Source organism: Myotis yumanensis, unplaced genomic scaffold, assembly GCF_028538775.1.
Source record: "Myotis yumanensis isolate MYYU_CA2020_CCGP unplaced genomic scaffold, mMyoYum1.0.hap1 SCAF_23, whole genome shotgun sequence".
NCBI lineage: Eukaryota > Metazoa > Chordata > Mammalia > Chiroptera > Vespertilionidae > Myotis > Myotis yumanensis.
In genome coordinates, this window is record NW_027223774.1 from 2,117,431 (window position 1) to 2,129,507 (window position 12,077).

Here is a 12,077-nt window from a genome sequence, read left to right on the forward strand (position 1 = left end):
CTAAAGCGACCAACCGCAGGGATGGTCTGAAGGGAGACTGTTACCACTTGGGTTGCGGGAAACGAGTTAAGTCGGCTCGCGTGAATTGCGCGTACTCCGCGGGAGCCGTCTTAATACATTTTTTTTTATAGACTAGCGGTAGAATGCGGGTAACGTATAAATACGTAAACTAAAGCTATCATAATTTTACTGAACGTTGCCATTTGCACAAAAAAATTAGCAAAAATGGCCCTCGCCATGTGCCACCTGTTAGCGCCTGATGAAAACTACCCGCAACCCAAGTGTTACTAAGAGCAGTTGTGGTGGGTAGTCGCGTCCTAGGCCCGAGTCTTCCCTGACAAGGTCAGTGTTTACCTTAACTGAACCTATGGTCCTTTTGCATCTAAGACACAACATACCTATGAAATGTCAGAGGAACTTATAACATCCCGCCGACCCCGCTCCACCCCCCGCCCCCCCCCAAACACACACACAAGCAAATGTGCCTGGGGGCCCTGCAGGACAGAGACCATAAATTCCTTCATTGCTATTGTTATCACGTGTGTTGTTGCCTGTTAACTAACTATCCTGCGCCCACCTAAGTAAAAGAAGTAGGTATGGCCCTGGCCGGTTAGCCTCAGTGGGTAGAGCCGACGTCCACCTTAGGGTCCCAGGTTTGATTAGGGTTCAGGGTGCATGCTCGCCCGGGTCACGGGCTCCAGCAAGCCTCACTAGGGGGCGTGCAGGAGGCGGCCCATCCAAGATGCTCTCTCAGCAATGATGTTTCTCTCTCCCTCCCTCTCCCTTCCTCTCTCCAATCAATAAAAATGTTTTTTTTTAAAAAAGAAGTATGCATCTATCATTTTACCTTTGATCCAATCCCAGAGGTTTCCCCACTCCCCCCTTCCTCTCTCCCTCCCTCCATTTCACTCTCTAGAAATCAATGGAAAAATATATCCTCCGGTGAGGATTTAAAGAAAAGGGAGAGAGTGACCAGAGGAAGAATCTGCAGCATCAGCTGGGAGGCCAGTCTGCAGAGGCTACTTCCAAAGCAAACCACCTCCCACTCTTTGCAGTCCTTTCCCTCCCGCTGCCTTAGCTGCAGGATCCTGCCTTTCTTTCCTACTAATGACCTTCCTGGAGCCCAGGACCACCTCTGACAGATGGGGAAGCTGAGACAGGCTCACTTGTCAGTGGACACAGAGCTTCTGTCTGGAAATGCTCCATCCATGTGGCTTTTCCTCCTCCCTCCCTCTTCCTAAGTCCTGGTCACTTAGATATCTCTCCCTAAGGAAGCACTCACAGACCCAGGCTCGCTGGGTCACTAATTGAGCCTGTTCTGCTACCCCTCCTGACAGGCAGATTTTAAAACATGATTCTCTAAGGTGCTCACGGGACACCACCCTCAAAGCAGCAAACAAGACCACTCCCTTGACCTTCTGGGGCTGCGTCCACTGTTACACAGCTCACCTGAGCATCTGGTCCAGACGGCCTCGGAGGAAGGAGGGAGATTCCAAGTAGAGCTTCTTGAGGTGCCACAGCCTGAGCATCTGAGAGAGGAATTGGGAAAAGTATCGCTGCTCCTCCTGCTCCTCCCTTTCCCATTCCTCTTCCTCCTCCCACTCCTCTTCTTCCTCCCAGTCCTATTTCTCTTCCTTCCTCTCTCACAAATATTTCTCCTCCACGGCCTGGTTCTTTTTCTTCTGTTCCTCCTCCTCTTCCTCCTCCTGCACTTCCTCCTCCTCCTCCATTTCTTCATCATCATCCTCCTCCTGTTCGTCCTCCTCCTCAGCTAACACCTTGATGTGGCAGAGAGCGAGACTCTGCAGGTTACTCATCTGACCCAGGTAGAGAGCAAATGTCCCCAGGGTGGGCGGATCCCAGGTGCAGTTCACTTCCACCTCCTGGATGCATTTCAGCTGCACCCCAAAGCAGATATGAAGCTGTGTTCACTGTTACACAGCTCACCTGAGCTTCTGGTTCAGACGGCCTTGGAGGAAGGAGGGAGAATCCAAGTTGAGCTCCCGGAGGTGCCACAGCCTGAGCATCTGAGAGAGGAATTGGAGAAAAAATTGTTGCTCCTCCTCCTCCTCCTGCTTTCCCACTCCTGCTCCTCTTCCTCCTTCTACTCCTGCTCCTCCCTCTCCAACACCTCTTCCTCCTCCCACTCCAGCTCTTCCCTCTCCATCTCCTTATCCTCCTCTCATTCCTGCTCCTCTTGTTCCTGCTCCTGCTCTTCCCTCTACAACTCCTCTTCCTCCCCAAACTGCTGCTCCTCTTCCTGTTCTTCTTCCTCCCCCTCCTCCTCCTCCTACTCTTCATCGCTTCCTCCTCCTCCTCCTCCTCCTCCTCCTCAGCCAACACATCGATGTAGGAGATAAAGAGACTCTGCAAGTTACTCATCTGACCCAGGAAGAGAGCAAACATCCCCAGGGTGGGCAGGTCCCAGGTAAAGTTCACTTCCACCTCCTGGATGCAGTTGAGCTGCACCCCATCCAGGACCTTCCTGACCCTCTGGAAGGGCACCTCAGAAATCCTCAGCGTCTTGCAGCACAGGTGTAGAAACCCTTCCCTCTGCTGGGCCTATTGGATGATGTGCATGAAAAACTTAACCCCGCCCATTTCACTGAAGTTAAGGTCTAGGAACACCTCCAAGGGAGCCAAGGGGTGCTCCATGTTGGGGCTGGAGCTGTGCACAGCCACTGGTCCTGTCAATGAGCAATTCTGGGTGCTGACCCCACACCACGTTCTCCAGAAGTTGGCACCTGAGGTCCCCGTCAAGCCCCATGGGAGGCGAGGGGGTGGGACAGGCACAGCCTCAGGTCCAAGCTGTTTAGTATTGGGTGGATCAGCAGGTTAAATTCCACTCATTCTCTCCTCTTTTCCCCCAGAACTGTGGACCTGTTACCGAGTCAGTCCCTTCTGTTGCTCTCCATCAGGATATGATGTTTCTAATGAATATGGCTGCAGACCAGACATTTTCCAATGGGCGTGGGCACCTCCAGGGCAACCTGGGCTGGGAGCTGCTACCGACCAGGCCGCCCCAGGGAAACCTCACTGAAGGACAGCAATGGGACTCTGAGAGGGAGCAGTGCTCTTCAGGGTCTTCCAACACTGGAAGTATGCAGACTCCCTACTGAGCGTGCACACAATGTCTGCTCCTCCATCACTGGGTGAGGGCGGATGTGCTCACCAAGAAGCAGAGCTTGGATAAGCTTCTGCTGGAGAAATTCATGACCTGCATGCCCCTGGAGCAGAAGGTCTTGGTGAAAGAGAGGCTTGTGCAGAGCTGTGAGGAACTGAATGTCTTGCTGAGAAATAAGAAGAAAACCAAGAAATGGGTGAGTGGGACCCTTATGATGGGCAGGGAAGAGGAAAGCCAGTAAATGTACAGAGCAGCATTCTTTAATTTTCTGTGTTTTATTTTTTAAATATATTGTTGTTGATTTCAGAGAGGGAGGGAGAGAGAGAGAGAAACATCAATGATGAGAGAGAATCATGGATTGGCCCCTCCTGCATGCCCCTGCATTGAGGATCATGCCCACAACCCAGTGGTGTGCCCTGGCCAGTAATCAAATCATGACATCCTGGTCCAAAGGTTGATGCTCAACCACTGAGCCATGGCAGCCAGGCCACATTAGCATTCCTGAGATGGACACCTTCGGGCCTTTGATCTCCCGTCCTGGGGCTCACTTTCCCAATGACCTCAGAATAACCTCAGGGGGTAGACGTGTCGGTTCTGCCTCATGGGTGGGGAAACTGAAGCACAGACTAGGTGCAGGGATGGCGCCTTTCTCTCCAGGGAGCCTCTGCCAATGTTGGGAGACATGTTTGGTTGCCACCATTTGGGAGGTTGTTATTTGATTGATTGATTAAAACAATTCTTTTTTTAAAGAGAGAATGAGGAAGGGAGAGAGAGGCAAACATCCATGTGTTGTTCCACTGGAAGTGTGAGTGTTGAGTAGGACACATGCAAGGAGTATGATACATCCCCGGTCTTGTTTAATTTTCTCCCCAAAGAAGGTTGTCACCTTGCAAGAGCAGAAGTATCTTCAGGAGAATTCCTATGTCCAGGTGGCCACAGACAAAGTTGGTGCCACAGACCACGTGTTGGACTTATCCCTAAAATCCCGATCCCCCATAGGTCAGGCGGGGGTACATCCTGAGAACAGCCAGGAGGTCAACAGAGAGCTGGGGAACCAGCCAGGAACCAGTAACATGGTGTGGGGACAGGTGAGTGTGTGATGCCCTGTTCTGTGGGGACAGGTGGGAGCCAGTACAAGCTGAATCGGTGACCATAGCTGCTACAGCATTTGGGACATTTGATACAGGATAGAAATGGACCCATGAATGCATCCAAAGGATGTATTAACCCCATGGGTATTTCTGAACCAATGTGGTCCACAGGCGAATAAAAATCTGATTTTCCTCTAGGCATTATCAAGAGTGGGGAGAGTGGGGTCCAGAATCGCTTTGCCTCCACAATTGGAAGCAGCGAGCAGTTGAGATACCAGGAGAGGCAGCTTAGAGAATGAAAACTAAACACTGTTGCCCTGGCCAGTGTTGGTTAGTGGTTGGAGCATCAGACCCAGGACTGCAGGGCTGTGGGTTTGGTTTCCAGTTCAAGGGCACATACTTGAGTTGCAGGTTCCATTCCCTGCCCAGTTGGGGTGATTGCAGGAGTCAACCAGTCAATTTTTCTCTCACATTGATGTTTCTCTTTTTCTATCCTTCTGCACCTCTCTCTCTCTCGCTCTCTCTCTCTCTCTCTCTCTCTCTGTCTCTCTTTCTCTCACTCTACTCTCTCTCCACCTCCCTTCCTGGCTCTCTAAAAATCAATGGAAAAAATATCCTGGGGTGAGAATTAACAGCAACAAGAAAAAGAATTAGGAGTGTAATGTATGGGCTTGAGGTAAAGGTGTGATGGGTACACATAATGACAGACTTGGGATTTGGGGGTTATGGGGTAGGACCCAAGGAAGCCTAGGCAGAGCCACAATGTGTGCTGTAAGGTAATCTGGTGTCTCTGGTCAGGGAGATGGACAGGGCGGGGGAAGGTGGGACGGAGCTTCCCACCCCTGGCTTCAGACACGTGTTTATTTTATTTTATTTCTTAAATAACTGCATACTTTAATGGCAGTAATACAATTATTGGATAAAGAGACCACAGGAGAAAGGGCAGGTGACATTTCTGGAAGACAGATACAGCGTACAAAAAGGGAGTGGAATAGAGCCATGCAACGATCATTGTAAAAACACACTATGTTATATACATATTTGTACCATCAACTTTCTGAAATAGTATTTACGCTTTTGTTCAAATCCTGGTTAGAGAACAAATTTTTAAAAGCTTGGCCTGATGGCAAATTAAAATTTGGGGTAAATTCATAACCCCGTGAGGTTCTTAGGCTGAATATCCAAGGAGGGCTCCAGCTTCTAATTCTTCCACAAATTTGTTTTAAAAAATTATTTAATTTGCTTTTACAGAAGAAAATTCTCTGAGAAGGAAACAAACCCACAGCCACACTGTGTATTCTTACTTATTGTACAAACACCACGGGCTGCAGCCCTCTGGTCAAGGCCCGTCTTAGGCGCCTGCTTCATGGTCCGAAAAGTGTGGGCACTGGCAGGCTGTGCACGCTGGGCCGCGGTGGCTCGCCCTCTGAAGGGGGGCGGGGGGGGGGGGTGGTGCCTGTGGTGGCGGCTGGGGTGGCAGCAGCCTTGGGCCCAGGCCGGTTGTAGTTGTTGTATCTGTCCCTAGCTGTGGTGGAGCCCCCGTCTGCACAGGCCTTCCCTGGTTCGGGCTGTTCCAGGGCAGACTTCTGGACAAATGGGGGCTCCTTGGCCTTGGCCACTGAGCTCTTGCCATTGCCCTCAGAGCCCTTGGGCTGGGCAGCCCCTTTCAGCAGCAGGCTCTGCAGCTTTACCACCTGCGTTGGGAGTACTGGGGTCATAGAGGTTGATGCCGCTCAGCACGTGGCTCTGCCAGCTCCCACTGCCCTGGCCCAGCCCACCAGCCACCAGTACTCGGGGGTCATAGGGGGCGGTGGCTGGGGGAGAGGACTCCCCACTGGGGCTGGCAGCTGGAGAGGGCGCTTTGGCAGAGCCAAGCTTGGCAGCGAGGGAGGAAGCAGCAGAGTCTGCTGGTTTCTGCAGCCGAGGGTCAGTGGGCGTCTTCCACACCCGGGGGTCGCTGGGCCTGTCGCTGGGGCCGAGGGCAGCAGAGGGGCCAGTGGCACTGACAGTCTTGAGGATTCCGGAGAGGAGCTCGAAGTCAGGCAGGTTGGAGCCGGATGGGCCGGGGTCCGTGGAGGTGCCTGAGCGCTGTCGGGGGTTGGAGGGACCCACAGTGGAGGCCCGATGCAGCCTGGGGTCCAGGGCAGGCATGGACTGCAAGGCAGCTGGGACGGGGGGCACGATATCCTGCTTGGGGATGGGCAGGGGCATCAGGTCCTTGGGGTTCCACAACACGGTGCGGGCAAAGCTCGGCTTGCTCAGGGTCACATCCTTCTTGATGTGGCTGAACTGCTGCAGCTGCAACCTCGGGTCCCTCAGCGGGTGCCCGGGGAGGGGGTCCAGGGGAATGTTCACAGCCTTCTCCCGCAGGGCCCGCTCCCCTTCCTCCTCTTCTGCAGGGGGTGGCCCAGACCCCTTGGAGCCGCTGGGGCCAGCCGTGGCTGGAATAAAGGCCGCCTTCGGGCTTAGGAGCAGGCAGGGAGCGAGCCAGCTGAGGGTCGGAGGGCCCCGTGTCGCCAGGGCCTGACCCGCTGGAAGCCTCAGTGTGGCGGGTGAGCCTGGGGTCCCGGCTGAGGAGGGGGTCAGCCAGCCGGCCTCCTGTGGGGTGTCCCTTCTGGAGGCAGGGATCTCCCAGCCCACGGCTGCTCAGCTCCCCGACAGAAGCCTGGGGTCGGTTGGACGTCTGCTGCCTCAGGGTCTTAAGGATGGAGGTGACGCTGTTCCCACCATCATCCTCGACACTTGAGTACCAGTTTCCAGTGTCACCTGCATCCCACCTGAGTCCCAGCTCCGTCTCCATGCCTTCCTGCTGCTGGTAAAAGTTTTCATAGAAGTGCTGGGCTGGTGGGATGGGGGGCATCATTCCAGAATGTGGGGAGTCTCCAGGGCCATAAGGCATCATTGGGGGGCCACCAGGTCCCATGGGTGGGCCAGGGTTGGTGCCAGGGCCCAGGGACATGTCGGCGTGCATGTCTGGGTGCATATCAGGGTGCATGTTGGGATGCATTTGGACCCCCATTGGCCCCGGGGGCCTCATATTGGGCCCAGGGCCCATTGGCCCAGGGGGTCCTCCAGGTCCAGGGAAACTCACACCCAGCTTCTCAGCCAACTGTCCTGTGGGCCGTACCATGATCTCAAACAAGGAGGGGATCTTCTTGTTGTACATGTCCTGCTGCTGCTGCTGCAGCTGCTCAGGGGACAGCCGCTCATGCACTGACATGGGCATCTGCGGGGCGGAGGGGGCGGAGGAAGGGGGTGGGGGTGGGGGGTCGCCCTGCATGGGCCTGCCCTTGAGAGAGGTCGGGGCAGGGGGGCCGGGGGGCCGAGGCGGGGTGGGCAGGAGGCCCACACCAGGGGGTGGTTTGGGCAGGGGGTTGATGCCCTGCTTCTTCAGTTCCTCAACTTCCTTCTCGTCCTCGGCGCCTGCTTCTGCATCCTCAGCCAACCTCTTATCCAAGAGCTCTCTTGTCTCCTTGGTCAGAGGGTCGTGTGAAAACATGCAGTCATCACCATTGATACAGTTCCCAGTCGTGTGGTATAACTTACACGGAAAATCACCGTGCATGTAGGGGCAGTTCTCGGCTTTGGCACAACACCTGGTGGTGTAAAACTTGCACAGTTCTCGCTTCTTTGGTAGCTCGATGTCATGGCTGAAGTTACAGTGGTCTCCCTGTGTGCACCGCCCCTCCACAAAGAATTTGCAGATGACTTTGCCTTTCTTGCCAGACTGTTGGTGGGGCCTGTCATGGTCACGGCTCCAGTAGCTTCCACCGCCATCGCCCATGTCATCATCATAGAAGTCTTCATCATCGTTCATCCCGCCCTTGTTCATCCCTCCTTGGCTGCCACCTCGACCTCGGCCACGGCCCATCCCTTTGCCTCGGCCTTGGGAACCCCGGACACGGCCTCGATTTAACCCTCGTCCTCGGCTATCTTTGGACCAGCGGTACTGGTTTAGCTCCTTGGAATAGTCGTCATAATCCTCGTCTCCCATTGGTTCCTCACTTTCTCCGTAATCCATCTCATCTTCATAAAAGTCATCTTCGTCTTCTGAGTGGTCTCCCATGGAGCCTCTGACCCTGCCTCGGCCCCGAGACCCTCCGCAGCTTCCTCGGCCCCCGTAGCCACTGCCACGGCCTCGACTGCTGCCCTCCTTGGCACAGCGGTCCTGGTTCAGCTCTTTGGTGAAGCAGGACTTCTTGGGCAGGGACGTGCAGTGTGACAGGGGGTACTGCTGGTGGGACGGCACGTACAGGGGGCTGTAATCTGAGTCATCGGCGAAGTCGGAGAAATCATCGCTGGAAGATGCATGGCTCCTGTGCTTAGATTTCCTGCTCCTTTTCCATCTTCTCTTCTCTTTCTCCCACTCTTTCTTCCGCTTCCGTTTCAGCTTCCTGTGAGAGTTTTCCTCGTCTGAATCGCTGTGGTGCTTCTCCCCTTTTTCTTTCCGGCTCCTCTCAGGGCCTCCAGGGATGTCCTGGGTCTCTTCTGCCCCATCATCCTCCAGTTCACCTTCTTCCAACTCACCATCTTCCCTGTCCTCAGGGAGCGGGAGGCGGTGGAGGAGGTGCGGGGCGGCTGGGCAGGAGTCTGGGGAACACCGAGGAAGCGAAGGCATTGATGGCGGCGGCGGCGATTCTGATGGGGGCGGCGGGGGGGTCACAGGCGCAGCCCCCATGGTTCCTAAAGCAGGAGGCGGTGAGCTGGAGTTGGAAGTTTCTGGAGAATCTACACCAGTTGATTTTAATCCTATACATTCTATTCCAAAGGTTAGGGCGTTTCTCATCTCCATTCCAAGGTTACTCTGTTGTTCTATTAAGCTACAAGGAAGTAACTGAAGGAGATTATCCTAAGTAAAGATTATGTAGTTTCAGCGTGATTGTTCGTAGTTAAAGTGATTAACTACCCGCCTGGCACTTAGTTAAGGGTTTTTTTGGATGTATTCCCTTCCTTAGTCCTGTTAATTTCTAACTCCAGGGAAAAAATCCCCACCTGGGGAAACTACCTTTTTCTGGGAGGTGGTTCTGTTTGAAACACACAGCGCTAAGAGGGGGAGCAAACATATGCCATATACGCCAGGTCCCTTGAGATATAAGCTGTGCAGATGTTTCTTCCCTGCAGCGACTGTGTCAACCAGCAAGGGTGAACCGGCTTCCGGCAAATTCCCCAATTTTTATATTTGAAATGACAGTGCATGTAAATCAGCGGCCGCTTGTCGGATCAGGCTGTTTACGACTTGGAAGAAGACTTGTTTGTGACTTTGCCAACAGGTCAGTCAGAGGGTAACCCTACATCGGCTCCCCACAGGTACAGGCAATGAAAAACCATGAACAACCTTTAAGAGGATGAGAAGAACCAGGCACAATAAACACTCAAATGTGCCTGTAGTGATTTGGAGGGTATAGAGTTCCCATACCTAAGTTTTCTTCCTGATTCCACCAAAGTGTTTTTTTTTCCTCCCAAAGTGTTTAATACTCCTTACTTCAAGAGGTGGGGCTTATGGTTTCCTCTTCTTAAGCTACTGACTGCAGAGCTCGAGGACTCTGAGTCTCTGCTCTGGTGCCTGACGTTTTTATACACCTTCTCAAATGCTAACATCCAATCAGAAACCTCAGTCTCCACCCCTTAATCTCATTGGGATTCTTTCCTCTCTCCAGATTAATGGATTGAGAGATGGTTTGGGAGGGGCAAGATTGAGGTCTGGCTCATTGATTCCTTCTACCTACACTGACTGAGGTTGACTGATGGCCCCCAGTTGTCATCCTCCATGTGAGACAGTGGAGGTGTAATGGTTTCCTGATGTTAAATAGGAAAAAACGCAACCTGAGAGCGTGGTTGCTGTGGGTCTTTGGTCACATTAGACTAATCCAATTGTATTCACAGTTAAAACAGCCAACGCCCACAGCTGACACCTTTGGTGTCATCCCCAAAGAAAACAAATGAAATGTGTCCATGCATCAAGTAAGGTTTTATGTCAGGTGACATAGCAGATTATGAGCTCCACAGGGATTAAGGGGTGGGCAATTGAGCATGTGGTTGGACCTTCAGACCTTAAGGCTTCTCTGAGGAAGGACAGGTAAAAATCACCATGAGGGTCAGGGCTGGACAGGGTAGGGTGGCCATCCTAATTGAACCCTGTGAATGACCCAGAGCCATGTAACAGATGGGTGTTTTTTTTCTTGGAGAGAAGAGAGATGGAAAGACTCTTCTCTGGGTGAATTTGGCATTTAAAAGGAGACAAGTTGGAGTAGAGACAGTGCCATCCTGGAAGGCAAAGGGAGAAATTCTACCTTCTGTCCCTCCCAGGAGAAAAGGGTGGGTCTCCTCTGGAAAAGATGAGATTAGATCCGCAACTCGGTGGAGAAGATTAAATCTAAGAATGTGATTAGAGGGAAAGAGGCCAGACCTGGGAGTTAGATATTTTCAATCCTGAAAGGCACTAAATGCAGGTGCATGGGCTCTTTAGGATCTCGGGGCCAGGGAGAGAAATAAACATGGGCGAATCAAACATTACCATGTCACAACATGGCAGCTGCCACCAGGAAACCTTTATCTCAGAGTCAGGATTCGTCCACAGAGAATACTTCCAAGACAGCAAATGTCTTCCCTCCCTACACCCTGTCTCCATGCCCCCGTTCCTGCCCTCTTGGCACCGCTTCACTTCACCACACCCCCAATGATCTCTCTTAGGACCACCAGCCCCCAAAGTCTCCACTTCAGTAAGCCTATCCCTCAATATCAGTCAGTTCTGTATTTATCTGACAGCCTTGTGGTCTGCTGGACCAGATGCTTTTTGAAGCCATTGAGCAATCATGGCTCCTTAGACATCTGTGGAATGAATAGGTGGCTCTTGGCAGTGTGATGAAGCTAGCTGCGGCCAGCCCACTGCTGCCACATGGAGCTCTTTTCCTGCACAGCCTTCCTCTAGGCCCCCATCCTTCTCCTGTCAGTTACTCACCCCACAGACAACCATGAGCACCCAGTGTGTGTGCCAGGCTCTGACTCTGGGCAACTCTGAGTCACATAAAGAAGTCTGCGGCACTGAACACATTCTGGAGTGATGAGTGGAGGCCCCTGGTGATGCTCCTAGTGCAATGGAAATTAAAGAGAAAATAAACAAATGGGACTACATCAAAATAAAAAGCTTTTTCACAGCAAAGAAAACCATCAACAAAACAACAAGAAGACGCACTACATGGGAGAACATATTTGCCAATGATACCACCGATAAGGGTTTAATCTCCAACATTTACAGGGATCTCATGAAACTTAACAAAAGGAAGATAAACAATCCAATAAAAACATGGGCAATGGACGTAGATAGACACTTTTCGAAAGAGGGCATCCAGAAGGCCGAAAGACATATGAAAACATGCTCAAAGTCACTAATTATACAAGAGATGCAAATCAAAACAACAATGCGTTATCATCTCACACCTGTCAGAATGGCTATCATCAACAAATCAAAAAACAACAAGTGTTGGAGAGGATGTGGAGAAAAAGGAACCCTTCTGCACTGCTGGTGGGAATGCAGACTGGTGCAGCCACTGTGGAGAACAGTGTGGAGTTTCCTCAAAAAACTAAAAATGCAACTCCCATTTGACCTAGTGATCTCACTACTAGGAATATACCCCAAGAAACCAGAAATGCCAATTAGAAAGGATATTTGCACCCTGTGTTCATAGCAACACAATTCATAATAGCTAAGATTTGGAAACAGCCTAAGTGCCCATCCTCAGATGAATGGATTGGAAAACTGTGTTACATCTACACAATGGAATACTATGCTGCGGTAAAAAAGAAGGAACTCTTGCCTTTTGCAACAGCATGGATGGAACTGGAGAGCATTATGCTAAGTGAAA

The 12,077-nt window shown here is 52.1% G+C and overlaps 2 protein-coding genes across 2 annotated transcripts in view; both read right to left on the reverse strand.

Annotated features, from left to right (window-relative positions):
- The window catches only part of LOC138999567 (saoe class I histocompatibility antigen, A alpha chain-like), a 372,085-nt gene that overhangs the window by 101,119 nt on the left and 258,889 nt on the right, over positions 1–12,077 (reverse strand). The gene's annotated exons all lie outside the window — the stretch shown is intronic.
- LOC139000155 (zinc finger CCCH domain-containing protein 4-like) lies at positions 1,644–8,893 on the reverse strand. The gene is given in 7 exon segments (XM_070402457.1): positions 1,644–1,898; positions 1,948–2,027; positions 2,295–2,562; positions 5,533–5,585; positions 5,588–5,879; positions 5,881–6,654; positions 6,656–8,893. Coding segments are annotated over 7 exon segments (3,960 nt in total).